General features: G+C 44.7%; 1 protein-coding gene across 3 annotated transcripts in view; it reads right to left on the reverse strand.

The window, feature by feature from the left end:
* Positions 1-5,634: 5,634 nt before the first annotated feature.
* Positions 5,635-27,068, reverse strand: part of LOC139571163 (uncharacterized) — a 29,069-nt gene continuing 7,635 nt past the window's right edge. For 2 of the 3 annotated variants that reach the window (XM_071393770.1, XM_071393771.1), the window contains exons 2-4: positions 10,262-10,421; positions 9,884-9,986; positions 5,635-7,469 (exon numbers count right to left, since the gene is read on the reverse strand). In XM_071393770.1, coding sequence (XP_071249871.1) covers positions 7,355-7,469; positions 9,884-9,986; positions 10,262-10,421 — 378 coding nt within the window. In that variant the 3' untranslated portion in view covers positions 5,635-7,354. Of the gene's footprint in view, positions 7,470-8,798; positions 8,889-9,883; positions 9,987-10,261; positions 10,422-27,068 lie in introns of all 3 variants that reach the window. The other variant, XR_011674244.1, reaches the window with a different exon arrangement.

Genomic DNA, 27,068 nt, shown 5'->3' on the forward strand with positions numbered 1-27,068 from the left:
CTTCATTCAAAGACTCAATCATGGACACTCTTACTGACAGTTGTAGCTGCTTTGCGTGATGTGTTGTTGTCTCTTCCTTCTTGCCCTTTGTGCTGTTGTCTGTGCCCAATAATGTTTGTACAATGTTTTGTGCTGCTACCATGTTATGTTGCTACCATGTTGTCATGTTGTGTTGCTACTATGCTGTGTTGTTAATGTTTTGCTGCCTTGCTATGATGTTGTCTTAGGTCTCTCTTGTCATGATGTGTGTTTTGTTCTAAATATATATATACTTTTTTTTACATCCCAACCCCCGTCCCCACAGGAGGCATTTTGCCTTTTGGTAGGCAGTCATTGTAAATAAGCATTTGTTTTTAACTGACTTTGCAAGCTACTTTTAAAAAGTAGTCAAATGCTTGTGTTCCTAGCACATATGGAATCATGTAGGAACCAAAAGAGAGTTAAACAAATCAAAATATATTTTAGATTTCAGATTCTTTAAAGTAGCCACCCCTTGCCTTGATGACAGCTTTGCACACTCTTGGCATTCTCTCAACCAGCTTCATGAGGTAGTCACCTGGAATGTATTTCGATTAACAGGTGTGCCCTGTTAAAAGTACATTTGTGGAATTTCTTTCCTTCTTAATGCGTTCGAGCCAATCAGTTGTCTTGTGACAAGGTAGGGGTGGTATACAGAAGATAGCCCTGTTTGGTAAAAGACCAAGTCCATATTAAGGCAAGAACAGTGCAAACAAGCAAAGAGAAATGACAGTTAATCATTACTTTAAGACATGAAGGTCAGTCAATGCGGAAAATTTCAAGAACTTTGAAAGTTTCTTCAAATGCAGTCGCAAAAACCATCAAGGATAAGTTAATTTAAAAAACTGCACCTCAGATTGCAGCCCAAATAAATGCTTCACAGAGTTCAAGTAAGAGACACATCTCAACATCAAAACTATGAAATAACACATGGAATCATGTAGTAACCAAAAAAGTGTTACACAAATCAAAATATATTTTAGATTTTAGATTCTTCAAAGTAGCCACCCTTTGCCTTGATGACAGCTTTCCACATTCTTGGCATTCTCTCAACCAGCTTCATGAGGAATGCTTATCCAACAGTCTTGAAGGAGTTCCCACATATGCTGAGCACTTGTTGGCTGCTTTTTCTTCACTCTGTGGTCCAACTCATCCCAAACTATCTCAATTGGGTTGAGGTCGGGTGATTGTGGAGGCCAGGTCATCTGATGCAGCACTCCATCACTCTCCTTCTTGGTCAAATAGCCCTTACTGTCCTGTTGAAAAACAAATGATTGTTCTACTAAGCGCAAACCAGATGGGATGGCGTATCGCTGCAGAATGCAGTGGTAGGCATGCTGGTTAAGTGTGCCTTTAATTGTAAATAAATCATCACAGTGTCACCAGCAAAGCACCCCCACACCATCACACCTCCTCCTCCATGCTTCACGGTGGGGACCACACACATCATCCGTTCACCTATTCTGCGTTTCACAAAAACATGGCAGTTGGAACCAAAAATCTCAAATTTGAACTCATCAGACAAAAGGACAGATTTCCACTGTTCTAATGTCCATTGCTCATGTTTCTTGGCCCAAGCAAGTCTCTTCTTATTATTGGTGTCCTTTAGTAGTGGTTTGTTTGCAGCAATTAGACCATGAAGGCCTGATTCACGCAGTCTCCTCTGAACAGTTGATGTTGAGATGTGTCTGTTACTTGAACTCTGTGAAGCATTTATTTGGGCTGCAATTTCTGAGGCTGGTAACTTAACTTTAATGAACTTATCCTCTGCAGCAGAGGTAACTTTGGATCTTCCTTTCCTGTGGCGATCCTCATGAGAGCCAGTTTCATTATAGCGCTTGATGGTTTTTGCGACTGCACAACAAGAAACTTTCCAGGTTCTTGAAATGTTCCGCATTGACTGACCTTCATGTCTTAAAGTAATGATGGCCTGTCATTTCTCTTTGCTTATTTGCTCTTTTCTTGCCATAATATGGACTTGGTCATTTACCAAATAGGGATGTCTTCTGTATACCACCCCTACATTGTCACAACACAACTGATTGTCTTAAAAGCATTAAGAAGGGAGAAATTACACAAATTAACTTTTAACAAGGCACACCTGTTAATTGAAATGCATTCCAGGTGACTACCTCATGAAGCTGGTTGAGAGAATGCCAAGAGTGTGCAAAGCTGTCATCAAGGCAAGGGGTGGCTACTTTGAAGAATCTCAAATCTCAAATACATTTTGATTTGCTTAACACTTTTTTGGTTACTACATGATTCCATGTGTTATTTCTACAATGTAGAAAATAATCAAAATAAAGAAAACAGCAGTAGGTCTCTGTCCACCATAGCAGGCCATCCTTACTTGATGTAGGTGCGAAGCCTTGTGAGCCGGCAGTAGGTCTCCGTCCACCATAGCGGGCCATCCTGGGGTGAATTCAAGATCGAAATTGTACTGGTTCAGATGATCTGCCCATCTGAAAAGCCGTAGAGGCTTGTGTCCGGAACCCTGTGTGACCAGAAGTGCTGTGAGGGCTTGATGGTTGTGCAGAGTTTTAATGGTCCGCCGTACAAGTACAAGTGCCAGCGCTCGCATGCCCACATGCAAGCCAGGGCTTCCGGCTCTCCCAGAGAGTACTTTTGTTCAGTCGGAGACAAAACCCATGAGGCAAAAGCCACTGGCCGTTCCACGCCTCCATGCAGTTGAGAAAAAACAGATCCAAGGCGAGTGCCGAGGCATCACAGGTGACAATTGTTTGTGCTGATGTGTCAAAGTGAGCCAGTGTTGGGATCGATGCGAGCTGCACCTTGAGCTCCTGCATAGCAGTTATTGTAGTGGGTTTGGCCGGGGTAGGCCGTCATTGTAAATAAATAAAGGGTAAAAAAATTACAAAAAAATTAAATAAATAGCATCCCGACAGTCCTGCGACCATGTTCACGGTGCGTCTTTTTTCAGAAGCCGTCGATGAGGAGCGGTTGTCTCGGTGTAGTTTGGAAGAAACCGTAAGTAGTATGTTGCCATGCCAAGGAATGACGTCAGCTGTACTGCGGACTGAGGCTTAGGCAAGTTGAGAATGGCATCCACATGGGACAGGATGGGGTGATGCCCTGGCTGGAGAGCCTGTATCCAAGGAACTCAACGTCTGACACCCCGAACACTTTTCAGTGTTGAGTCTGGCCCCGTTCTCGAGGAGCTGATGAAACACCTGCTGCAAGTCAGATTCGTGCTCTGTCTGTGATGCACCGTACACCACAATGTCATCCAGATAGATTGACCCTCCAGGGATGCCTGCCAGGAGAAGAGTCATAATCTTCTGGAAAACAGCTGGGCGCGGAGCTGAGTCCGAATGGCATGCGTTTGTACCTGAACAGCCCCCCTGTGTGTATTAATGCAGTGAGATCTTGACTATCATGTGCCAGTGGAACCTGGAGGTATCCCTGCCTCAGGTCAAGTTTGCTGAATACCGTGGACCCATAAAAATGGGTTGTGAGCCCCTCAGCGGTTGGTAGCGGGTACTTGTCGGGAATAATCTCTTTGTTCATGGCCCTGCGGTCCATGCAGATCCGAAGATCACCTTTTTAATTGGGCGCAACAACCAGGTTAGAGACCCAAGGACAAGGCATCAATGGGTTTGATGATGTCATCCTCCAGGAGGTTGTCAAGTCCCTTGTCAATGGGCTTCCTCCGCAATGGCTGGATTACTGGCTTGACCTCTTTGTTGACTGTAGGCCGATGGACAAAACCTCTGAGGTGACCTAACCCCTCAAACAGTTGTGAGTACTCCATAGACACTGGTGTAGGCAAGTGCTGCACATGTGCAACCCTAGGGCATGAAATAAGTCCAGTCCCAGGATGTTAGCGCCACCTATTGCAATGTAGAACTGTGTGGCCAGTGTGGTTTTGTAACAGACTGGCAGTGGGACAGTCCCAATGATTGCGATCGGTGTGTGGTTGTAGCTTTAGAGGGATACTGCTGGTCTCTGCAGTGGAACATGTGAGAAGAATGATTCTTAAGTGGCTTTGTTCAAAAGTGACAGTTTTGCTTCAGTGTCAGATCATCAGTCTCTAACAACAGTTTCTCCCTCAGTGGAGCACTTTATGTTTTTTCAATGAACTGATCACCTACAAACTCATTTTTGAGTGGTCCGAACCTGCATGGTCCCACTAGTTCTCTCAAGGAGGAGACAAACTGTGCTACGGACTCACCCGGCAGTTGAGCTCTTGTCTGAAGAGAAAACGATGCATGATTATACTGCGTGAGCCACTGTAGTGTTCCTCGAGAGCTTGGAACGCCGATGTAAACTTGTTATCCACTGGTTGTAGAGTGGAGAACACAAGTTGTCCCTCAGCTCCGAGACAGTGGAGTAGAATCGCCCGTTTTCGTGCTTCGGCAGCTCCATGCAGATTGATAGCTACCATATACAACTGAAAGGATTGAAACCATGGATTCCATGGAACAGGTGGATCGCCAGGGACAGGGAGAAATGGAGATGGTGGAGGTAAGCTAAACTAGGCCATCCTTGTCACCAAATGTTACAAATGCAAGGAGGCTTGTCGTGCAATTAAACTGAACACCTTTACTTCAGATCAACATGTTAACAACTCGCACGCGTGCAGTTTAGAGGGAACATTGCTTATAGGATACTTCAGATGTGCTTATGGCACACACTATTAGGTACTGGTACTGGTCAGCACCGTTAAGGGTACATGTGTGCATTTTTCATTTTTCATTATGTTGATGACGGTTGAGCACCTAATTTGTCCACTCCCAGTTCTACAGTCTTTGTAAGAGCTTGTGAAAATCAAGAGCTGCACTGTTAAGAGGGTTTACTGTGTATTTGTCATTAACTTAATGGCAGTTGGTCACCAGGAAGATAGTTTATTTTTCAATAGTTTACTTTCAGCTTGCCTCAAGAAGTTATTGTAAAATTCACAGTAACTTACTGACGCTGATCTCTGTCACGCTCACTGGCCTGATTGTGTAGCAGGAAGGTCAGTTTGCTGCCAACCAAGAGATTGAGGCCAAGTGAGTCCCAAGTGTGCTCACCACAAAGAATGCTTAGTAGTTGTTAACTAATGTTAAGCTATCTTGTAATGAGAAAAGTTCAGTGAAAGTACAATAAGTTACTGGCAGCTAGTTGCAAATAAGTTACGAGCAGTTACTGGCTATTAAGTTACAGTGAATTTTACAATAACTTACTGACAGCTGGTTGCCAGTTCGGTTTGATAAAATTCACATAAACTTCCAGGCAACTAACTTCCATTAAGTTACTCTGAAATGCACATCCTCATAACAGTCCAGCTCTTTATTGTCACATGCTTTTACAAAGACTGCAATACTGACAATGTTAAAAGAGGTGCTCAACCTTTGACAACATAACCATCAACTACTTAAACTGATACAACACTGCCACTGACAGTTGGCATAAATACAAAAAAAATGTAATAACTTGTTTCATGTACTTTCACTGCAACCAGTAGCCTGTAATGTACCCAAAAATTACAGTAACTATTTAACAGAGTAGCATTTCATGGCATAAAGAAAAACATGGTGGAGAGAGAAAGAACAGGATGATTCTTGACAACCATCACAGCAGTAAAGAAGACTGACACAATGATGACACCATTACTTGTATCAAATACACTGTGTTTATTGTTTTGAATGGTATTAAACCATTAAGTACCATTAAGAAGTAATAAACAGCAGTATCTAATGTACATAGGAGTATCTAATGTACATGTTTGTGTTGGTGCCAATGTTGTGTTTGCTTGCACAGAGCTGTCTAGAGAAGGACATCTGCTGCATTGGAAAGGGTGAGGAGCGATAGCGATGGGTGAGAGAAGGATATGGGCGAGGAAAGGTAGGGAATAGGTGAAAGTAGTAAGGTGCATTCATATAAGTGTATGTTGTTTCACCATGAGGCTTGCCGAAACTATTGGCTTTCATGGGTGTGTACGGTATAAGAACCTCTTAGATCAGTGGTATTCAAACTCTCAGTCGGGACCTTATTTTTCTCCCAATAATATCTCGCGACTCCACCCCAAATCTAATGACAACACCTTAAAATCTGTAAATTTAGATTTTTACATCAACAAAAAAACTTCAATTAATTACATTTTCATCTCTTATCAAAATGAAGAAACCAATAAATACATTTACTCAATAAAATTGTATTTTTCAAATGATCTTTCTCAAAAACTTTATATTGTATATTGGCCCATACAATAATGTGTAATCTTGATTTTTTGTTACGAAAAACTATATAAAAAACTAAAACATGTTGGCGACCCCACTGCAGTTCCCTTGTCGCGACCCCGACTTTGAATACCACTGTCTTAGATTGTATCAGACCAATCAAATGACTCAGGTCCAACTATCCAAAACCTTATTGGTTATTTCAACGCCTCAGAGTCTTCAGAGAAGGGTATGCGGTTCAAAATAGAGTGGACCATTGAAACAATGCCCCCTTAATCTTGATTGTCAGTTTCATGTGGGATTAACAGAGTAGAGTTTGGGGAAAGTAGAGTTAGACGTAGTACAGCAAACTAGTAGGGTGTGAGTAGAGTAGGGGTTCAGATGATGTAGTCAGTTGTAGCAGGGTGCGAGTAGAGTAGGGGTTCAGATGTTGTAGTCAGTTGTAGTAGGGTGTGAGTAGAGTAGGGGTTCAGATGTTGTAGTCAGTTGTAGTAGGGTGTGAGTAGAGTAGGGGTTCAGATGTTGTAGTCAGTTGTAGTAGGGTGTGAGTAGAGTAGGGGTTCAGATGATGTAGTCAGTTGTAGCAGGGTGCGAGTAGAGTAGGGGTTCAGATGTTGTAGTCAGTTGTAGTAGGGTGTGAGTAGAGTAGGGGTTCAGATGCTGTAGTCAGTTGTAGTAGGGTGTGAGTAGAGTAGGGGTTCAGATGTTGTAGTCAGTTGTAGTAGGGTGTGAGTAGAGTAGGGGTTCAGATGTTGTAGTCAGTTGTAGTAGGGTGTGAGTAGAGTAGGGGTTCAGATGTTGTAGTCAGTTGTAGTAGGGTGTGAGTAGAGTAGGGGTTCAGATGCTGTAGTCAGTTGTAGTAGGGTGTGAGTAGAGTAGGGGTTCAGATGCTGTAGTCAGTTGTAGTAGGGTGTGAGTAGAGTAGGGGTTCAGATGTTGTAGTCAGTTGTAGTAGGGTGTGAGTAGAGTAGGGGTTCAGATGCTGTAGTCAGTTGTAGTAGGGTGTGAGTAGAGTAGGGGTTCAGATGTTGTAGTCAGTTGTAGTAGGGTGTGAGTAGAGTAGGGGTTCAGATGTTGTAGTCAGTTGTAGTAGGGTGTGAGTAGAGTAGGGGTTCAGATGTTGTAGTCAGTTGTAGTAGGGTGTGAGTAGGGGATCAGATGGAGTAGAGTCTGAGCTGCTCCTCCACGTCTCCCTCTGACACCTCCCCAAACGTCTCCTGGTTCTCCTTCAGCAGCTGGAAGATGGCTGCCAGCTGCTCCCGTTGCACCCTGGGAAAAACACACAGGTAAACAAATCTGAGTCTCCACCCTGCTGCTGTCACCTGGTCAATGATAGAGATAGAGCCCACAGGGACAGAGGCAGGTTTAAAAAAATAAACTCTAGTATACACACATGCACAGATGGTTAACGACAAGTGGTTCATGATACAAGTGCAGAACATAGGTCAGCAAAGCTAGATGATGGTACAGCCCAGCCCAACACAGCCAAGTGCAGCATGGAGAAACACAGCCAACACAGAACAGGGAATATGGTGTGAGCAAAATGGCCACTGAACCAATCTCTAAAAACAAAAATATATGACCAGGCGGAAGGTGGTATCATACAATCATCCTACATGCCTTGTCTGGATCAAATCTGAAACAAAATAAAATAATTGCATTGTTTGCTCTAAATCAGCAAACCAGCAGGCCAGATACAAAATAATTACCAAATAGAGTTTGGTGAGCGGATTGACATTTATTGGGATGAGTCTTGTCCTGGAGGCAGAATTAAGCGATTTCCGCTAGATGGGCCAGCTGCAAAGTCAAAATTGTCTATATTGTAAAAATTCATGACCGTTTTTAAGGTTAGGCATTAGGGTTAGCAGTGTGGCTAGGATTAGTGTTAAGGTTAAGTTTCATATCAGCTTTTATGACTGTGGCTGTGCCAGCTCTAAAATAAAATAAAAAATGCTCTAGTGACCCCTCTGCAGAGCTGCCTCCAGAACAAGACTCATGACAAAAAACGGCAAACTGCTTTTGGTGATGCAATGCACCACCTCTTGGTCAAATGGGGAATTGTCATATGAGTTGTATCAAATAGGGGAAGTGTCATCTGGTTTGAGGTGATCCCGCAAATGTTATGTCCCAATCAACACCTTACCCACCCCTGAGAAACACCTGATTAATATTTAACACATGGGAACCATGGCAACGTCCTCAGGGGAGCTGGGGGGATGGAGCAGGAAAGAGGAGGAGGGGGGGGGGGGGGGGTAAAGGTTGAGGAGCATGAGGTACGGATGAGAGACATGGGGATATGGGACTGGTCCAGTCCTTGAGGGCAGCAGCGTCTGCTGGTCTCTCGAGGAATGCAGTTGAGAGACATCTGGTATAAGCGTGAGGCCAGGGGACTGGATGGTAGGTCACTAGATGGCCATGCTTGAAAAGGCAAGGGGCTTCAGAACTGAAACTTTTAAATACCTTTGCTTTTTGGTGTCAGTTTAGTTTAAGGTTAAAAATCACATCGGAGGTTAGAGTTTAAGCACATCCATCTGTTCTAGCATGGTCAGGCAATGACGACCCTAATGAATTAGCGCAATTCTTATGTTCATACATTACCATGTTTTTACTACAGCCCCTGTCTGTCTGCATGTCTGTCTGTCTGTCCGAGGGACTTACAGAGAGGTAAAGTCAGTGGTGAACTCTACCCTGCAGAAATAGAGAGCAGGACACAGATGTTACAGACAGACACCAGGCCTGGGTCGGTCTCTGAATAGGAGGCCTAGGTTTCTGCTGGAGTAAGATGAAACTGCCCTGGAACACTGATCTAAGGTCAGTTTTGTGTTATCTCCCTCAACTCATGGGGGTGTTTCCTTCTTTCTTTCTTTCTTTCTTTCTTTCTTTCTTTCTTTCTTTCTTTCTTTCTTTCTTTCTTTCTTTCTTTCTTTCTTTCCTGTTCTTTCTTTCCTGTACCTTGTTTTCAGGGCCCTGGTCCTAAGTCCCCAGTGGTGCCGTGGATAGAAGCAGCTGCTAAGCACAGCCAGCCTCACAAAGACAACACACACTGACACACACTGACGCTTGGAGAGGAGGAGAGGGGCTGTAAGGTAGCAGAGGACGCTGGACAGGAGAGGGTTAAACAGTGGGAAAGACAATTTATAATGGCCATGTCCAAAATCTGTCTTGCGTACTACTTACTAAAACTACATACTGTGTACTAATCGTACTACATACTATTTAGGATGTACTGTTTAGTTAAAATGTATGCAGTAAGTAACAAATATTAACATACTAAGCTCGTCCATACTGAGAAAGTGCCATGTAATGCGCAATTGGTCTTGTTCCACGCCATTCATTTGTTTTGGTAGAGTGTGTCCCCTATTCTGATTATCAGTTGTTGTCAAACACACATGGGTCTGAAAAGACAATTGTATTCTTCAAAAGTGTACAGCAGATTCTACTTGATGAAAAGCTGAAATTAATATGTCATCCTGGCATTTAAAGCATACTAACTTTTGAAAATGTCACATCCTATAAAACGTTCTATATTCGCATACCCAAAAAGCCTACTATTAGAACGCAAGTGTGGGTATTCGGACACGGCCAGTTACTGCTGGTATGCAGTAGCAGTTGAATATGGGGAAAGGGGAGGAGACTAGGAGAGGAAGCCACGTCAGAGTATTGAGATGCAGCCCAGCACTGACCTCTGTTCCTCCTCCAGCTCCTCTTTGGTCATCATCTTCTCCATCTGGCTGGTCCGCAGCATGCCGGGGACGTATTTCATTGGCACTTCCACTTCCTCCATATCTGCTGAGAGAAAAGGCTCTCTTGGTGCTGTTTGAATCCCAGTGGTCATTCACCAGCCCAAGTCCTGGAGAGCTACATGCTGTGCATGCTTTTTTCCCAGCCAATACTAACACACCTGAGTCTACTGATCAACTGATCACCAAGACCTTGATTAGCTGAAATCAGGGTGTGTTATTGCTAGGCTGAAAAAAAAGCTGGCAAATTGTATATGTCAACAGGACCAAAGTTGGTGGCCATTGCTCTATCCACAGTGATTGAAGCAGTGGCTTACTCACCGTTGCTGTACTCTGGGATCTCTGTGGCACCCCCTGTCTGTCGGTAGGAGAAAGGGCACAGTAACGACCCCCCCTCAGGGAATTGTAGGTGACCAAAGTCTCTACCTGGAATATCCACTGGCGCTGAGGCAGTGTTTGAGGTCGAGTACCGTTGGCCAGACTGTCAGAGAGGAAGAGAGACAGAAAGTGAGAGGGAGAGGTTGAGAAACATTGGACTAAACCAGCAGTTCCCAAACTAGGGGTCGCGACCCCACGTGGGTTCGCCTGATATGAAAATGGGGTCACAAGAGAATTTCCAAAATCTGGAGACAATAAATAAATAATATATATATATTATTCCCATGGTGAATGGCTAGGCCCGCTACGCTATGAAACCACACACTATTGCAGAGACTTTGATTTTACCGGCTGCAATTGATATGGTGAAAACAATGTGTGGGGAGGCAGAGGCACAGAAACTCACATCAATACCTTTGTCAGATAACACTGCAATAAAGAATATATGCTATTGCTAGCAATCAAGAGGAAACTCTGACTGAACAACTCAAAAACTCCTAATGCTCTCCAAATGGACGTTAGTTGTGAGGGCCCAGATGCCCATACATTGACTTATGTTCGCTATACATGTCAGGGGATGCTATTCACAAGAACATATTCTTCCGTCTCACGATTCCCGAGCATGAAACGGCACAGGGGATGTTCAGTGTGCTGCGTAAATATATTCACGAAAAACAGATTCCATGGGATCGAATGGTGGGCTTTTGCACAGATGGGGCAAAATCTTGAATCCAAGATGGCGTAGCAGTCGGACGTGTGTTTGTATTGTCCTGTCGTGTGTAAATAGTAAATAGTAAATAGTCTTCGTATTTTTCGTATACATTTCGTATATATTTTAATTTCACTTTCCATCTAGGAACTGAATATACATTCCTACATTCCGCCTCACCCAATGTGGTACGGACCTGCTATTTTTTTTTTATACTTTAGAACCGTAACCACAATCAGAAGCTAGCCAGATAACTAGCTACTAGCTAGTAGTCAGTTAGCCACTGCTGCGGTCTTCACCCTCAACTCGGACACAGCCAGCTTCAATACCGGGCCAATACCTGCCAGTCTGCAAGCGCGATATCAACCCAGAGCATATAGGACTGCTTTTTCTCTACCACATCACCGGATTCCTGACGCAAGCTCTGGACAATTACACCGTATCATCACAGCTAGCTAGCTGCAACCGAGTGGCTACTACTGGCTAACACCTCTGTCCCGAAGCAAGCACCAGTTAGCCTTGAGCTAGCCTCGAGCTAGGCCCATCTGCCGGCTAGCTGAAGAGGTCTACCAGCGAATTCTTGGGCTACAATACCAGCTACAAGCTAATTTAGCCATTTTTTTTGCCGCTGCTAGTAGCTTTTTACCTTCTGCACAGACACCAGCCCTGTTATTAGCCTGGATATTACTCACCAATTTACCAGCATCGGACTGTCTCTCGACAACAACGCCGGATTCCTGCCGTAATCCCTGAGCCACTGCTTCTGATCCTCACAGCTAGCTTGCGGCTAGCGCAGCTAGCGCCACTGCCACGAAGCTAGCACCAGTTAGCAAACACAATTCTACAATTCACAACCTCTCTTTCGCCATCACCATCTGGCTTGGATTCTCTGTCGACACGACCACGTCTGAGCAGACCCCCTCCGTCTGAGCAGACCACCCCCCGGGCTACTAACTTTAAACGCCGCGTGCTAGATTAGTGGAGGCCTCCGAGCTCCATCTACGGCTGCCCCCTGGACACTATGATCACTTGGCTACATAGCTGATGCATGCTTGACTGTCCATTAATTCACGGTACTCCATTCTGTTTATTTGTGTTTTATCTGTCGGCTCTGTGCTTTAACTCAGGATCTGTGTGTAGTTAATCCGACCCTCTCTGCCTAGTCGTCGCCATTTTTACCTGTTGTTGCTGTGTTAGACTAGCACCCTGTTATTGCTGCTGTTATCTTACCTGTTGTTTTAGCTAGCTCTCCCAATCAAGACCTGCAATCACTTTATGCCTTATTGTATGTCTCTCTCAAATATCAATATGCCTTGCATACTGTTGTTCAGGCTAGTTTTCATTATCATTGTTTTGGTTTGCAATGGACCCTGTAGTTCCACTCTCCGTACCTCTGATACCCCCTTTGTCCCACCCCCCACACATGCGGTGACCTCACCCATTGAGACCAGCATGTCCAGAGATACAACCTCTCTTATCATCACCCAGTGCCTGGGCTTGCCTCCGCTGTACCCGCGCCCCTCCATACCCCTGTCTGCACATTATGCCCAGAATCTATTCTACCACGCCCATAAATCTGCTCCTTTTATTCTTTGTCCCCAACGCTCTAGGCGACCAGTTTTGATAGCCTTTAGCCGCACCCTCATCCTACTACTCCTCTGTTCCTCGGGTGATGTGGAGGTAAACCCAGGCCCTGCATGTCCCCAGTCACCCTCATTTGTTGACTTCTGCGATCGAAAAAGCCTTGGCCTCATGCATGTCAACATCAGAAGCCTCCTCCCTAAGTTTGCCTTACTCACCGCTTTAGCACACTCTGCCAATCCTGATGTCCTTGCCGTGTCCGAATCCTGGCTTAGGAAGGCCACCAAAAATTCTGAGATTTCCATACCCAACTATAACACTTTCCGTCAAGATAGAACTGCCAAAGGGGGAGGAGTTGCAATCTACTGCAGAGATAGCCTGCAAAGTTCTGTCATACTTTCCAGGTCTATGCCCAAACAGTTCGAACTTCTAATTTTAAAAATTAATCTCTCCAGAAATAAGTCTCTCACTGTTGCCGCCTGCTACCGACCCCCCTCAGCTCCCAGCTGTGCCCTGGACACCATCTGTGAATTGATCGCTCCCCATCTAGCTTCAGAGTTTGTTCTGTTAGGTGACCTAAACTGGGATATGCTTAACACCCCGGCAGTCCTACAATCCAAGCTTGATGCCCTCAATCTCACACAAATCATCAAGGAACCCACCAGGTACAACCCTAAATCCGTAAACATGGGCACCCTAATAGACATTATCCTGACCAACCTGCCCTCCAAATACACCTCTGCTGTCTTCAATCAAGATCTCAGCGATCACTGCCTCATTGCCTGTATCCGCCACGGGTCCGCGGTCAAACGACCACCCCTCATCACTGTCAAACGCTCCCTAAAACACTTCTGCGAGCAGGCCTTTCTAATCGACCTGGCCCGGGTACCCTGGAAGGATATTGACCTCATCCCGTCAGTTGAGGATGCCTGGTCATTCTTTAAATGTTACTTCCTCACCATATTAGACAAGCATGCTCCGTTCAAAAAATGCAGAACCAAGAACAGATATAGCCCTTGGTTCACTCCAGACCTGACTGCCCTCGACCAGCACAAAAACATCCTGTGGCGAACTGCAATAGCATCGAAGAGCCCCCGCGGAAGTCAGGAACCAATACACGCAGTCAGTCAGGAAAGCAAAGGCCAGCTTTTTCAAGCAGAAATTTGCATCCTGTAGCTCTAACTCCAAAAAGTTCTGGGATACTGTAAAGTCCATGGAGAACAAGAGCACCTCCTCCCAGCTGCCCACTGCACTGAGGCTAGGTAACACGGTCACCACCGATAAATCCGTGATAATCGAAGACTTCAACAAGCATTTCTCAATGGCTGGCCATGCCTTCCTCCTGGCGACTCCAACCTTGGCCAACAGCCCCGCCCCCCCCGCTGCTACTCGCCCAAGCCTCCCCAGCTTCTCCTTTACCCAAATCCAGATAGCAGATGTTCTGAAAGAGCTGGAAACCCTGGACCCATACAAATCAGCTGGGCTTGACAATCTGGACCCCCTATTTCTGAAACTGTCCGCCGCCATTGTCGCACCCCCTATTACCAGCCTGTTCAACCTCTCCTTCGTATCATCTGAGATCCCCAAGGATTGGAAAGCTGCCGCGGTCATCCCCCTCTTCAAAGGGGGAGACACCCTGGACCCAAACTGTTACAGACCTATATCCATCCTGCCCTGCCTATCTAAGGTCTTCGAAAGCCAAGTCAACAAACAGATCACTGACCATCTCGAATCCCACCGTACCTTCTCCGCTGTGCAATCCGGTTTCCGAGCCGGTCACGGGTGCACCTCAGCCACGCTCAAGGTACTAAACGACATCATAACCGCCATCGATAAAAGACATTACTGTGCAGCCGTCTTCATCGACCTGGCCAAGGCTTTCGACTCTGTCAATCACCATATTCTTATCGGCAGACTCAGTAGCCTCGGTTTTTCTAATGACTGCCTTGCCTGGTTCACCAACTACTTTGCAGACAGAGTTCAGTGTGTCAAATCGGAGGGCATGTTGTCCGGTCCTCTGGCAGTCTCTATGGGGGTACCACAGGGTTCAATTCTCGGGCCGACTATTTTCTCTGTATACATCAATGATGTTGCTCTTGCTGCGGGCGATTCCCTGATCCACCTCTACGCAGACGACACCATTCTATATACTTCCGGCCCTTCCTTGGACACTGTGCTATCTAACCTCCAAACGAGCTTCAATGCCATACAACACTCCTTCCGTGGCCTCCAACTGCTCTTAAACGCTAGTAAAACCAAATGCATGCTTTTCAACCGTTCGCTGCCTGCACCCGCACGCCCGACTAGCATCACCACCCTGGACGGTTCCGACCTAGAATATGTGGACATCTATAAGTACCTAGGTGTCTGGCTAGACTGCAAACTCTCCTTCCAGACTCATATCAAACATCTCCAATCCAAAATCAAATCAAGAATCGGCTTTCTATTCCGCAACAAAGCCTCCTTCACTCACGCCGCCAAACTTACCCTAGTAAAACTGACTATCCTACCGATCCTCGACTTCGGCGATGTCATCTACAAAATAGCTTCCAACACTCTACTCAGCAAACTGGATGCAGTTTATCACAGTGCCATTCGTTTTGTTACTAAAGCACCTTATACAACCCACCACTGCGACCTGTATGCCCTAGTCGGCTGGCCCTCGCTACATGTTCGTCGTCAGACCCACTGGCTCCAGGTCATCTACAAGGCTATGCTAGGTAAAGTGCCGCCTTATCTCAGTTCACTGGTCACGATGGCTACACCCACCCGCAGCACGCGCTCCAGCAGGTGTATCTCACTGATCATCCCTAAAGCTAAAACCTCATTTGGACGCCTTTCCTTCCAGTTCTCTGCTGCCTGCGACTGGAACGAATTGCAAAAATCTCTGAAGTTGGAGACTTTTATCTCCCTCAACAACTTTAAAAATCTGCTATCCGAGCAGCTAACCGATCGCTGCAGCTGTACATAGTCCATCTGTAAACTACCCACCCAATTTACCTACCTCACCCCCCATACTGCTTTTATTTATTTACTTTTCTGCTCTTTTGCACACCAGTATCTCTTCTTGCACATGATCATCTGATGATTTATCACTCCAGTGTTAATCTGCTAAATTGTAATTATTCGATTTATTGCCTACCTCATGCCTTTTGCACACATTGTATATAGATTCTCTTTTTTTCTACCATGTTATTGACTTGTTTATTGTTTACTCCATGTGTAACTCTGTGTTGTCTGTTCACACTGCTATGCTTTATCTTGGCCAGGTCGCAGTTGCAAATGAGAACTTGTTCTCAACTAGCCTACCTGGTTAAATAAAGGTGAAAAAAAAATAAAAAAATAAAATAAAAATATGGCGGGACAGCGGACAGGCCTCTACACTCTAGTTATGAATGTGTATGAATGCACATTTGTGGCCTGCTGGAGGTCATTTTGCAGGGCTCTGGCAGTGCTACTCCTTGCACAAAGGCGGAGGTAGCGGTCCTGCTGCTGGGTTGTTGCCCTCCTACGGCTTCCTCCACGTCTCCTGATGTACTGGCCTGTCTCCTGGTAGCGCCTCCATGCTCTGGACACTACGCTGACAGACACAGCAAACCTTCTTGCCACAGCTCGCATTGATGTGCCATACTGGATGAGCTGTACTACCTGAGCCACTTGTGTGGGTTGTAGACTCCGTCTCATGCTACCACTAGAGTGAGAGCACCGCCAGCATTCAAAAGTGACCAAAACATCAGCCAGGAAGCATAGGAACTGAGAAGTGGTCTGTGGTCACCACCTGCAGAATCACTCCTTTATTGGGGGTGTCTTGCTAATTGCCTATAATTTCCACCTTTTGTCTACTCCATTTGCACAACAGCATGTGACATTTATTGTCAATCAGTGTTGCTTCCTAAGTGGACAGTTTGATTTCACAGAAGTGTGATTGACTTGGAGTTACATTGTGTTGTTTAAGTGTTCCCTTTATTTTTTTGAGCAGTGTATAATGGATTTATTGTGATAGTGTATATTAAATGGATTTATTATACTTTTCTAAAGCTGCATTAAGTAACGTTCTGGGTGACCTGACAAAATTCACATAGAAATGTAAGTTATAGATCTGCAAGTCTAAAAAGCGGTAGAACTATTCTATGTGCACTATTTCTATACTTCCTGTTTTTAAGTTTTGTTTAACAGCTGAAAATACAATATTTTTGGTCATTGAAAATATGTTTCACAGCGGTTTAGATGATTCTCTACAATATACTTGCTTGTTTTGTCACATAATCTGAAATTAGGTAAACTATTAGAATTTTAGCAACCAGAAAATTTCTGCATAGTGTATCTTTAAATGTAAATGTTCCAAAGGCACTTGCATAGGGCTTGTACACATGGAGGCCTGAGATGCTAAACATGTTTATATTAATCAGTAGCGATTTTAGCATGTAAATCTTGGTGGGGCAAATCCAACTAATTTTTTTAGATGCATGCCAGCAAAGCCACTACACAACATAACATTAAACAATGCATGAATTGCACTATAACGGTGACAAACGATGCCCACAAACTGTTAAGGCCTACATGAAGCTGTCCCGACAGCGGAGCTTTCTTTTCTACACCTGGAGTGAATCCTTACCACCGCTACACCTGGCTATCAGTGGAGCCTCATCTGGCAGCGGAAAAGTTCATTCAGCCTCATTTACTGCCTTTTTAAAATCCATAGCTAATATGGCTGACTTGCTTAAACAAATAGCCTACTGTTTTTACTGACTCCTTGTGTGTTTGTGTAACTAAAAAAAAAATGCATTCACTTTCAATAATAACGAATGTAAACTGTCATGGTCAAAACATGTTGATACAACAGTAATAAAGCACTGCTCTGCTTTTTAACAACACTATCAACAAGGCAGGTCCTACAGACCCTAGTTTTGTTACACCTGTACTACTATTCAGTCGTGTGGTCAGGTGCCACAAAGAGGAACCTTGGGAAAAAAGAACATCCCTTAAATGTACATGGAGAGCTAACATTAATCATATGCATGTAAATCTCTCATGGCTCAAAGTGGAAGAGAGATTGACTTCATCACTACTTGTTTTTGTAAGAAGTGTTAACATGCTGAAGTGTTGACAACTCTTCACAATGCCCAAGCCCAGAACAGACTATGGGAGGTACACAGTACCACATAGAGTCATGGCTACATGGAACTCTATTCCACATCAGGTAACTGATGCAAGCAGTAGAATCAGATAAAGAAATATATAAAACTACACCTTACGGAACAGCGGGGAGTGTGAAGAGACACACACACAGGCACAGAATCACATACACATGATAAGACATTCTACACACACGTACACATGGATTTTGTATTGTAGATATGTGATAGAGTAGTGGCCTGAGGGAAGACACGTAATGTGTAAAAAGTGTTTTTAAATGTAATGTCATGTAATATTTTTAATTGTATATAACTGCCTTAATGTTGCTGGACCCCAGGAAGAGTAGCTGCTGCTTTGGCAGGAACTAATGGGGATCCTTAATAAATACAAAAATACAAATGTGCACCACAAAGTCTGAACAGTATAGGCTAAGTTCTGAAGGGAAGAGGGACCAAATTCTTACATGCTGACCAGACCGGACACGTCGCGTGCGCGAGCGTCGCAAAATAAATTTAGAAATCCATGTTATTCAATTATTGCACCCACACTGCTCGCACGCGCCAACGAGAGTCTGCGACGCCAAGGGCTAAAATAGAAATCGTTCCTATTTCTGACGCAGATCGCGCTGAAAGTCATCTCCTCATTGGTTTATAGAAGCAGGTATCCACGTGCCATCTCCTCATTGGTTATACCCACGTGGGTGATTGAAAGACGAACTTTGTTGCCGGTTGTTGTGGTAATACAATGAAAGTTTAGATGCGATCACCATATAAGTTCAAAGATGAAAAAGCCTGGAAGGAGGAGAGAGGACTAGAAACGATTCGGTTGGCCGTTTTATGTGTGGATTAATTCTCGGAGTAGAGGTCCTTGTGCATTTCAGGTAAAACAACAACTCAATGTTTATATCCCAGGACAAATTAGCTAGCAACAGCAAGCTAGCTAAATAGGAACAATTAACGTTAGCTAGCAAGTGCAAGCTAACTAGCTAAATTGCCATACATGTGTAATGCTTTTCGACCTGTCCCCAAATTAATGTCATTGGTTCAGAGTTTGTTTTGATATATTAACCTGCGTGTCATGATCGCGTTTGGTGTGGGGGGGGCAAAATAAATTTATGCACAATAGCACACGATGGCGCACGCTGGCGCGCAGCCGGTTTGGGTTCTGTGTTAGGGTGAGACACATGGGCTACTAACAGCTTACTACACAACATACATTTAGTATTACTGTTTTAGCTACAGTATACATACCGTGCAATTGGAAAGTATTGCGACCCCTTGACTTTTTCCACATTTTGTTACGTTATAGCCTTATTCTAAAATTGATTACATATTTTTTCCCCTCATAAATCTACACACTACCCCATAATGACAAAGCAAAAAAGAAATTTGTATAAATGTTGGCAAATTTATTCTATATAAAAAAACAGAAATACCTTATTTACATAAGTATTCAGACCCTTTGCTATGAGACTCGAAATTGAGCTCAGGTGCATCCTGCTTCCATTGATAATCCTTGAGATGTTTCTACAACTTGATTGAAGTACACCTGTGGTAAATTCAATTGATTGGACATGATTTGGAAATGCACACTCCTGTCTATATAAGGTACCACAGTTGACAGTCAGAGCAAAAATCAACAATGAGGTCGAAGGAGACAGGATTGTTCTCCGAGACAAGATTGATCTGGGGAAGGGTACCAATTTTTTTTTGCAGCATTGAAGGTCCCGAAGAACACAGTGGTCTCCATCATTTTTAAATGGAAGAAGTTTGGATCCATAAAGACAGGTGACCAAGAACCCGATGGTCACTCTGACAGAGCTCCAGAGTTCCTCTGTGGAGATAGGAGAACCTTCCAGAAGGACAACCATCTATACAGCACTCCACCAATCAGGCCTTATGGCAGAGTGGCCAGACAGATGCCACTCCTCAGTAAAAGGTACATGACAGCCCGTTTGGAGTTTCCCAAAAGGCACCTCAAGGACTCTCAGACCAAGAGAAACAAGATTCTCTGGTCTGATGAAACCAAGATTGAGCTCTTTGGCCTGAATGCCAAGCATTACGTCTGGAGGAAGCCTGGCACCATCCTTACGGTGAACCATGGTGGTGGCAGAATCATGCTGTGGGGATGTTTTTCAGCGGCACGGACTGAGAACCTAGTCAGGATCAAGAGAAAGATGAACGGAGAAAAGTACAGAGAGATCCTTGATGAAAACCTGCTCCAGAGAGCTCAGGACCTCAGCCGTTTTACGGTCTCCTAACCAATTGTGCTATTATGTGTTTCTTTTGCGATATTTGTAAATTATTTTGTACATAATGTTTCTGCAACCATATCTTACGGCAGAAAAGAGCTTCTGGATATCAGGACAGCGATCACTCACCTCGGATTAGACAAAGATTTGTTCAACAACAACAGCAGCAACAAGCAGGACTTACACGATATTCTCCAAACACCCAGCAGGGCAGACATCCCAATTATTCGCATAAGGAAGCGACACAGAGGAAGTAGAGCCGGATGCCTCGTCCGGATCCGCAGAAGGCGAGTAGGAAAGCTGCCGTTACCGTCAATATTACTCGCCAACGTGCAATCATTGGACAATAAACTAGACGAGGTACGATCACGAATATCCTACCAACGGGACATCAAAAACTGTAATATCCTATGTTTCACGGAATCGTGGCTGAATGACGACATGGATATTCAGCTAGCGGGATATACGCTGCACCGGCAGGATAGAACAGCACACTCCAGTAAGACGAGGGGGGGCGGTCTGTGCATATTTGTAAACAACAGCTGGTGCACGAAATCTAAGGAAGTCTCTAGATTTTGCTCGCCTGAAGTAGAGTATATTGTGATAAATTGCAGGCCACACTACTTGCCTAGAGAGTTCTCAGCTATACTTTTCGTGGCTGTTTATTTACCACCACAAACAGATGCTGGCACTAAGACCACACTCAGTCAGCTGTATAAGGAAATAAGCAAACAGGAAACCACTCACTCAGAGGCGGCGCTCCTAGTGGCCGGAGACTTTAATGCAGGGAAACTTAAATCAGTTCTACCAAATTTCCATCAACATGTTAAATGTGCAACCAGAAGGATTTTTTTTTTTTTAGATCACCTGTACTCCACACACAGAGACGCGTACAAAGCTCTCCCTCGCCCTCCATTTGGTAAATCCGACCACAACTCTATCTTCCTGATTCCTGCTTACAAGCAAAAATGAAAGCAGGAAGTACCAGTGACTCGGTCCATAAAAAAAGTGGTCAGATGAAGCAGATGCTAAACTACAGGACTGTTTTGCTATCACAGACTGGAACATGTTCCGGGATTCTTCCGATGACATTGAGGAATACACCACATCAGTCACTGGCTTTATCAATAAGTGCATTGAGGACGTCGTCCCCACAGTGACTGTACGTACATACCCCAACCAGAAGCCATGGATTACAGGCAACATTTGTACTGAGCTAAAGGGTAGAGCTGCCGCTTTCAAGGTGCGGAACTCTAACCTGGAAGCTTACAAGAAATCCCGCTATGCCCTGCGACGAACCATCAAACAGGCAAAGCGGCAATACAGGGCTAAGATTGAATCATACTACACCGGCTCCGATGCTCGTCGGATGTGGCAGGGCTTGCAAACTATTACAGACTACAAAGGGAAGCACAGCCGCGAGCTGGCCAGTGACACGAGCCTACCAGACGAGCTAAATCACTTCTATGCTCGCTTCGAGGCAAGCAACACTGAGGCATGCATGAGAGCATCAGCTGTTCCGGACGACTGTGTGATCACGCTCTCCGTAGCCGATGTGAGTAAGACGTTTAAACAGGTCAACATACACAAGGCTGCGGGGCCAGACAGATTACCAGGACGTGGGCTCCGGGCATGTGCTGACCAACTGGCAGGTGTCTTCACTGACATTTTCAACATGTTCCTGATTGAGTCTTTAATACCAACATGCTTCAAGCAGACCACCATAGTCCCTGTGCCCAAGAACACAAAGGCAACCTGTCTAAATGACTACAGACCCGTAGCACTCACGTCTGTAGCCATGAAGTGCTTTGAAAGGCTGGCAATGGCTCACATCAACACCATTATCCCAGAAACCGTAAACCCACTCCAATTTGCATACCGCCCAAACAGTTTCACAGATGATGCAATCTCTATTGCACTCCACACTGCCGTTTCCCACCTGGACAAAAGGAACACCTATGTGAGAATGCTATTCATTGACTAGAGCTCAGCGTTCAACACCATAGTACCCTCAAAGCTCATCACTAAGCTAAGGAACCTGGGACTAAACACCTCACTCTGCAACTGGATCCTGGACTTCCTGACGGGTCGCCCCCAGGTGGTGAGGGTAGGTAGCAACACATCTGTCACACTGATCCTCAACACTGGGGCTCCACAGGGGTGCGTGCTCAGTCCCCTCCTGTACTCCCTGTTCACCCACGGCTGCATGGCCAGGCACGAGTCCAACACCATCATTAAGTTTGCAGACAACACAACAGTGTTAGGCCTGATCACCGACAACGACGAGACAGCCTATAGGGAGGAGGTCAGAGACCTGGCCGGGTGGTGCCAGAATAACAACCTATCCCTCAACGTAACCAAGACTAAGGAGATGATTGTGGACTATAGGAAAAGGAGAACCGAGCACGTCCCCATTCTCATCGACGGGGCTGTAGTGGAGCAGGTTGAGAGCTTCAAATTCCTTGGTGTCCACATCACCAACAAACTAGAATGGTCCAAACACACCAAGACAGTCGTGAAGAGGGCACCACAAGGCCTATTCCCCCTCAGGAAACTAAAAAGATTTGGCATGGGTCCTGAGATCCTCAAAAGGTTCTACAGCTGCAACATCGAGAGCATCCTGACCGGTTGCATCACTGCCTGGTACGGCAATTGCTCGGCCTCTGACCGCAAGGCACTTCAGAGGGTAGTGCGTACGGCCCAATACATCACTGGGGCAAAGCTGCCTGCCATCCAGGACCTCTACACCAGGCGGTGTCAGAGGAAGGCCCTAAAAATTGTCAAAGACCCCAGCCACCCCAGTCATAGACTGTTATCTCTACTACCGCATGGCAAGCGGTACCGGAGTGCCAAGTCTAGGACAAAAAGGCTTCTCAACAGTTTTTACCCCCAAGCCATAAGACTTCTGAACAGGTAACCAATGGTTACCCGGACTATTTACATTGTGTGCCCCCCCAACCCCTCTTTTACGCTGCTGCTACTCTCTGTTTATCTTATATGCATAGTCACTTTAACCATACATCCATGTACATACTAGCTCAATTGTCCCGACCAACCAGTGCTCCCGCACATTGGCTAACTGGGCTATCTGCATTGTGTCCCACCTCCTGCCAACCCCTCATTTTACGCTACTGCTACTCTCTGTTCATCATATATGCATAGTCACTTTAACCATACCTACATGTACATACTACCTCAATAAGCCTGACTAACCGGTGTCTGTATATAGCCTTGCTACTCTTATTTTCAAATGTATTTTTACTGTTGTTTTATTTCTTTACTTACCTACACACACACACACACCTTTTTTCGCACTACTGGTTAGAGCCTGTAAGTAAGCATTTCACTGTAAGGTCTACTACACCTGTTGTATTCGGCGCACGTGACAAATAAACTTTGATTTGATTTGGGGCGTAGGTTCATCTTCCAATAGGACAACGACCCTTAGTACACAGCCAAGACAATGCAAGAGTGGCTTCTCTGAGTGGCCCAGACAGAGCCCAGACTTGAACCTGATCAAACATCTCTGGAGAGACCTGAAGATAGCTGTGCAGCGACCCTCCCCATCCAACCTGACAGAGATTGAGAGGATCTGCAGAGAAGAATGGGAGAAACTCCCCAAACACAGGTGTGCTGAGCTTGTAGCGTCCTACCCAAGAAGACTCGAGGCTGTAAATCGCTGCCAAAGGTGCTTCAACAAAGTACTGAGTAAAGGGTCTGAATACACTGTGATAATTCCGTTTTTTATTTTTAATACATTTGCAAAAAATATATAAAAACCTTTATTGCCTTGTCATTATGGGGTATTGTGTGTAGATTGATGAGGGGAAAAAAACATTTAATCAATTTTAGAAGAAGGCTGTAACGTAACAAAATGTGGAAGAAGTCAAGGTGTCCATTACGAAAAAAGATTGCATTCAGAGTGCAGTATAACTGCATCAAATACTGCGTCCAAAATAACATTTTTTTACTGCAGTAATTTTGCAGTGTAAATGCAGCTAGAGTGCAGTATATATGCAGTTCAACTGCAGTACAATGCAGTTATTCTGCATTTACTGTGTCCAAAATACCAGTTGACTGCAGTTACTGCACTTTTACAGCAGTTTAAAAATGGCAATCTTTTTTTGTAAGGGGTCTGAATACTTACCAAACGTATGTATTTAATCAATTCAGCCATATTAGCTATGGTTAAAAAAAAATGCAGTAAATGAGGCTGAATGAACTGTTTCGCTGCCTCTAGAGCAGGGGTCGGGAACCTTTTTGACTAAGAGAGCCATGAAAGCAAAAAAATTGGAAATTTATTTCAGTGAGAGCCATATAATATATTTTAAAAGTGAATTCAACTAAATGTCAGTATAATAAGCCTCTGAATTTATTCTTAAATAATGTTGTTATAATACTCACCATTAATGCGACTTCTGGTGCTGCATGGATTTGCTGATGTCTTTGTAGTCTGGTTGGTACTTGGTGAGGTTAAGCTTCATGCAAGCGTTGAGGCTTTCATCCGTTAAACGTGATCGTAGGTTGGACTTGATGTTTTTAAGATGTGAGAATGACTGCTCACATGCATACATAGATCCAAACATGGTCAATACAGCAATACTCACACGCTGCAGTGTGTGGTATGTGACAGGAAGCGCGTTCCAAGTTTTGAGAATCAGCTGGTCTTCGGGTTGAAGTTTTTTCATTTCTGTCCACATGTGCTTGCTCGCCAACTCCGCTTTCTGTCGTGTGATTCTTTCCAAATCTTCATTCAGTGACTTGAACTTATTCACCCACATGTCTGAGGCCTTCAGGTCAGCCACTTCTGCTTCAAAATCTCTGACGGAGACACCAGGAATGTAACTCAGGTCGGCTGTGTTCAGTGAACACTCGTTTGGAAGGGTGATGAACTTAAAAAGACGAGTGTGCTCACGAAATTCTCCAAAGCGTGCTTTGAAGGACTGTAGGAGACTGGATGTGCAGCGAGCTAGCTGGTGGAGATCAAAGTTTTGAATAGGCTCACTTGCTGTGCATGCATCTTTAAATTGGCTCAGTTTTTCAAAATGTAGTAAACGACCTGTTTCAAGATCCATGATGAAAAGTTCTAGCTTGTTTTCAAAAGCAAACACAGCTTGTTGACGGGATAACACTGTATTTCCAATGCCTTGCATTTTCACGTTGAGCTGGTTCAGATGTTCAGTCATATCTACAAGATAGTAAAACTTGAGGAGCCACTCAGTTTCGGCTAGCTCAGGATGCTCGATGCCTTTCATTTCAAGGAAAGTCCGGATTCCTTTCAGGCAAGCCGCAAAACGGCTAAGCACCTTCCCTCTTGACAACCAACGCACATTGCTGTGCAAAAGCAGACCAGGATAGTTATTTCCAACTTCATCCAGCAGTGTTTTAAACTGGCGATCATTTAAGGCTCGAGCAACAATAAAGTTGATCACACGAATGACCAGCGACATCACTTCCCCAAACTGCCTGTCACACATCTGAGCACAAAGTGCCTCCTGGTGTAGAATGCAATGGAAACTTAGGATGGGTCTATTTTCATGTTCACGGAGAAGCGCCACAAATCCTTTTTTATTCCCCACCATACACGGAGCACCATCAGTACACACTGAGAGAAGTTTATCCATAGGTAGATTTTTTTCTTGAGCAAACTCCATGAAAGACTTAAATAAATCCTCACCTCTTGTGGACCCTTTTAATGGCAGAACTGCAAGACTTTCTTCACGCAGTGTGTCACCAACAGCATATCTTGCAATCACGCTGAACTGCGACAAATGGCTCACGTCTGTTGACTCATCCAAAGCCAGGGAAAAGAACGGCGCTGCATTTATGTCCTTCACTTGCGTTTCCTCCACTTTGTTTGCCATCATGATGGTACGATCATGAACAGTTCTTGCCGACAGAGGCATGTCTTGTATCCGTTTAATTATCTTGTCTTTGTTCGGAAGATCATCAAAAGGTTCATTGGCTACATCCAGCATGAACGTTTTAGCATACTCGCCATCTGTGAATGGTTTTCCGTTCCTCACTATTGCTAAAGATCCAGCAAAGCTAGCGGAATTATAGTCACCTTGCCGGGTCCATACGCAGAGTTGCTGCTGGCTAGCTTGCACCCTGCTCAGTAGCTCTTGGCACGCTTTCTTTCTGCTGTCTCCCGCAGGGTATTTTGATGCAAAGGTAGCATGGCGCGTGTCGAAGTGCCGCTTTACATTCGACCGTTTCATCGATGTAATTTTGTCATTGCAAATTAGACACACCGCAGAACCTGCTCTCTCCACAAAGGCGAATTCTTCGGTCCATTCGTCCTGAAATGTACGATACTCGTCATCTTTTTTTCTTTTCGCCATCTTCTTCGTCGAAGGGTTAGCTTTGAGCTATTGACCGAGCAGACTGATTCAAAAGGAGGCGTTTACCTGTTTTACCTAGCAACGGCCAACGTAGGCCAGTATCATTTAATTAAAATAATGGACAATTGCTCCTGCAGCCCTGAACAGGACATGAGCAGTGAAAAATCGATGGATGGATTAAAACAAGTGAGAATATTTTGTTTTATCTGCGAGCCAGATGCAATCATCAAAAGAGCCACACCTGGCTCGGGAGCCATAGGTTCCCGACCCCTGCCTAGAGGCTCCGCTGATAGCAAGGTGTAGCCAGTGTAATAATTCACTCCATAGTGCTTAAAGGAAAGTGCCGCTGTCGGGACAGCTTTATGTAGGCCCTAACAGTTTGTGGGCACCGTTATAGTGTAATTAATGTATTGTTTAGTGTTATGTAGTGGTTTCCTGGCATGTGTTTGCCCCAGCAATATTTACATGCTAAAATCGCCACGGGTCACAAGTATGCTCACTCTCCACTGATAGGATTAACTGTAAAGCACCTACTAAGTGAGAAGCTTGCAACGTGTTGGTCACCCTATTTATCCTGTCCTGTGTGTTTTGGAGCTGCTTGGGTGAAGCTTTTCTAAAGCATTAGCTATGGGGCGTGTCACTGCGATCAAAGTACCTTTTGTCTACTGTTTGGGAGCTACAGTGGACATGGTTGTCGGTAGGCTAATATTACAGTAACAAAGCCAACGG

Source organism: Salvelinus alpinus, chromosome 3, assembly GCF_045679555.1.
Source record: "Salvelinus alpinus chromosome 3, SLU_Salpinus.1, whole genome shotgun sequence".
In the NCBI taxonomy this organism is placed as follows: domain Eukaryota; kingdom Metazoa; phylum Chordata; class Actinopteri; order Salmoniformes; family Salmonidae; genus Salvelinus; species Salvelinus alpinus.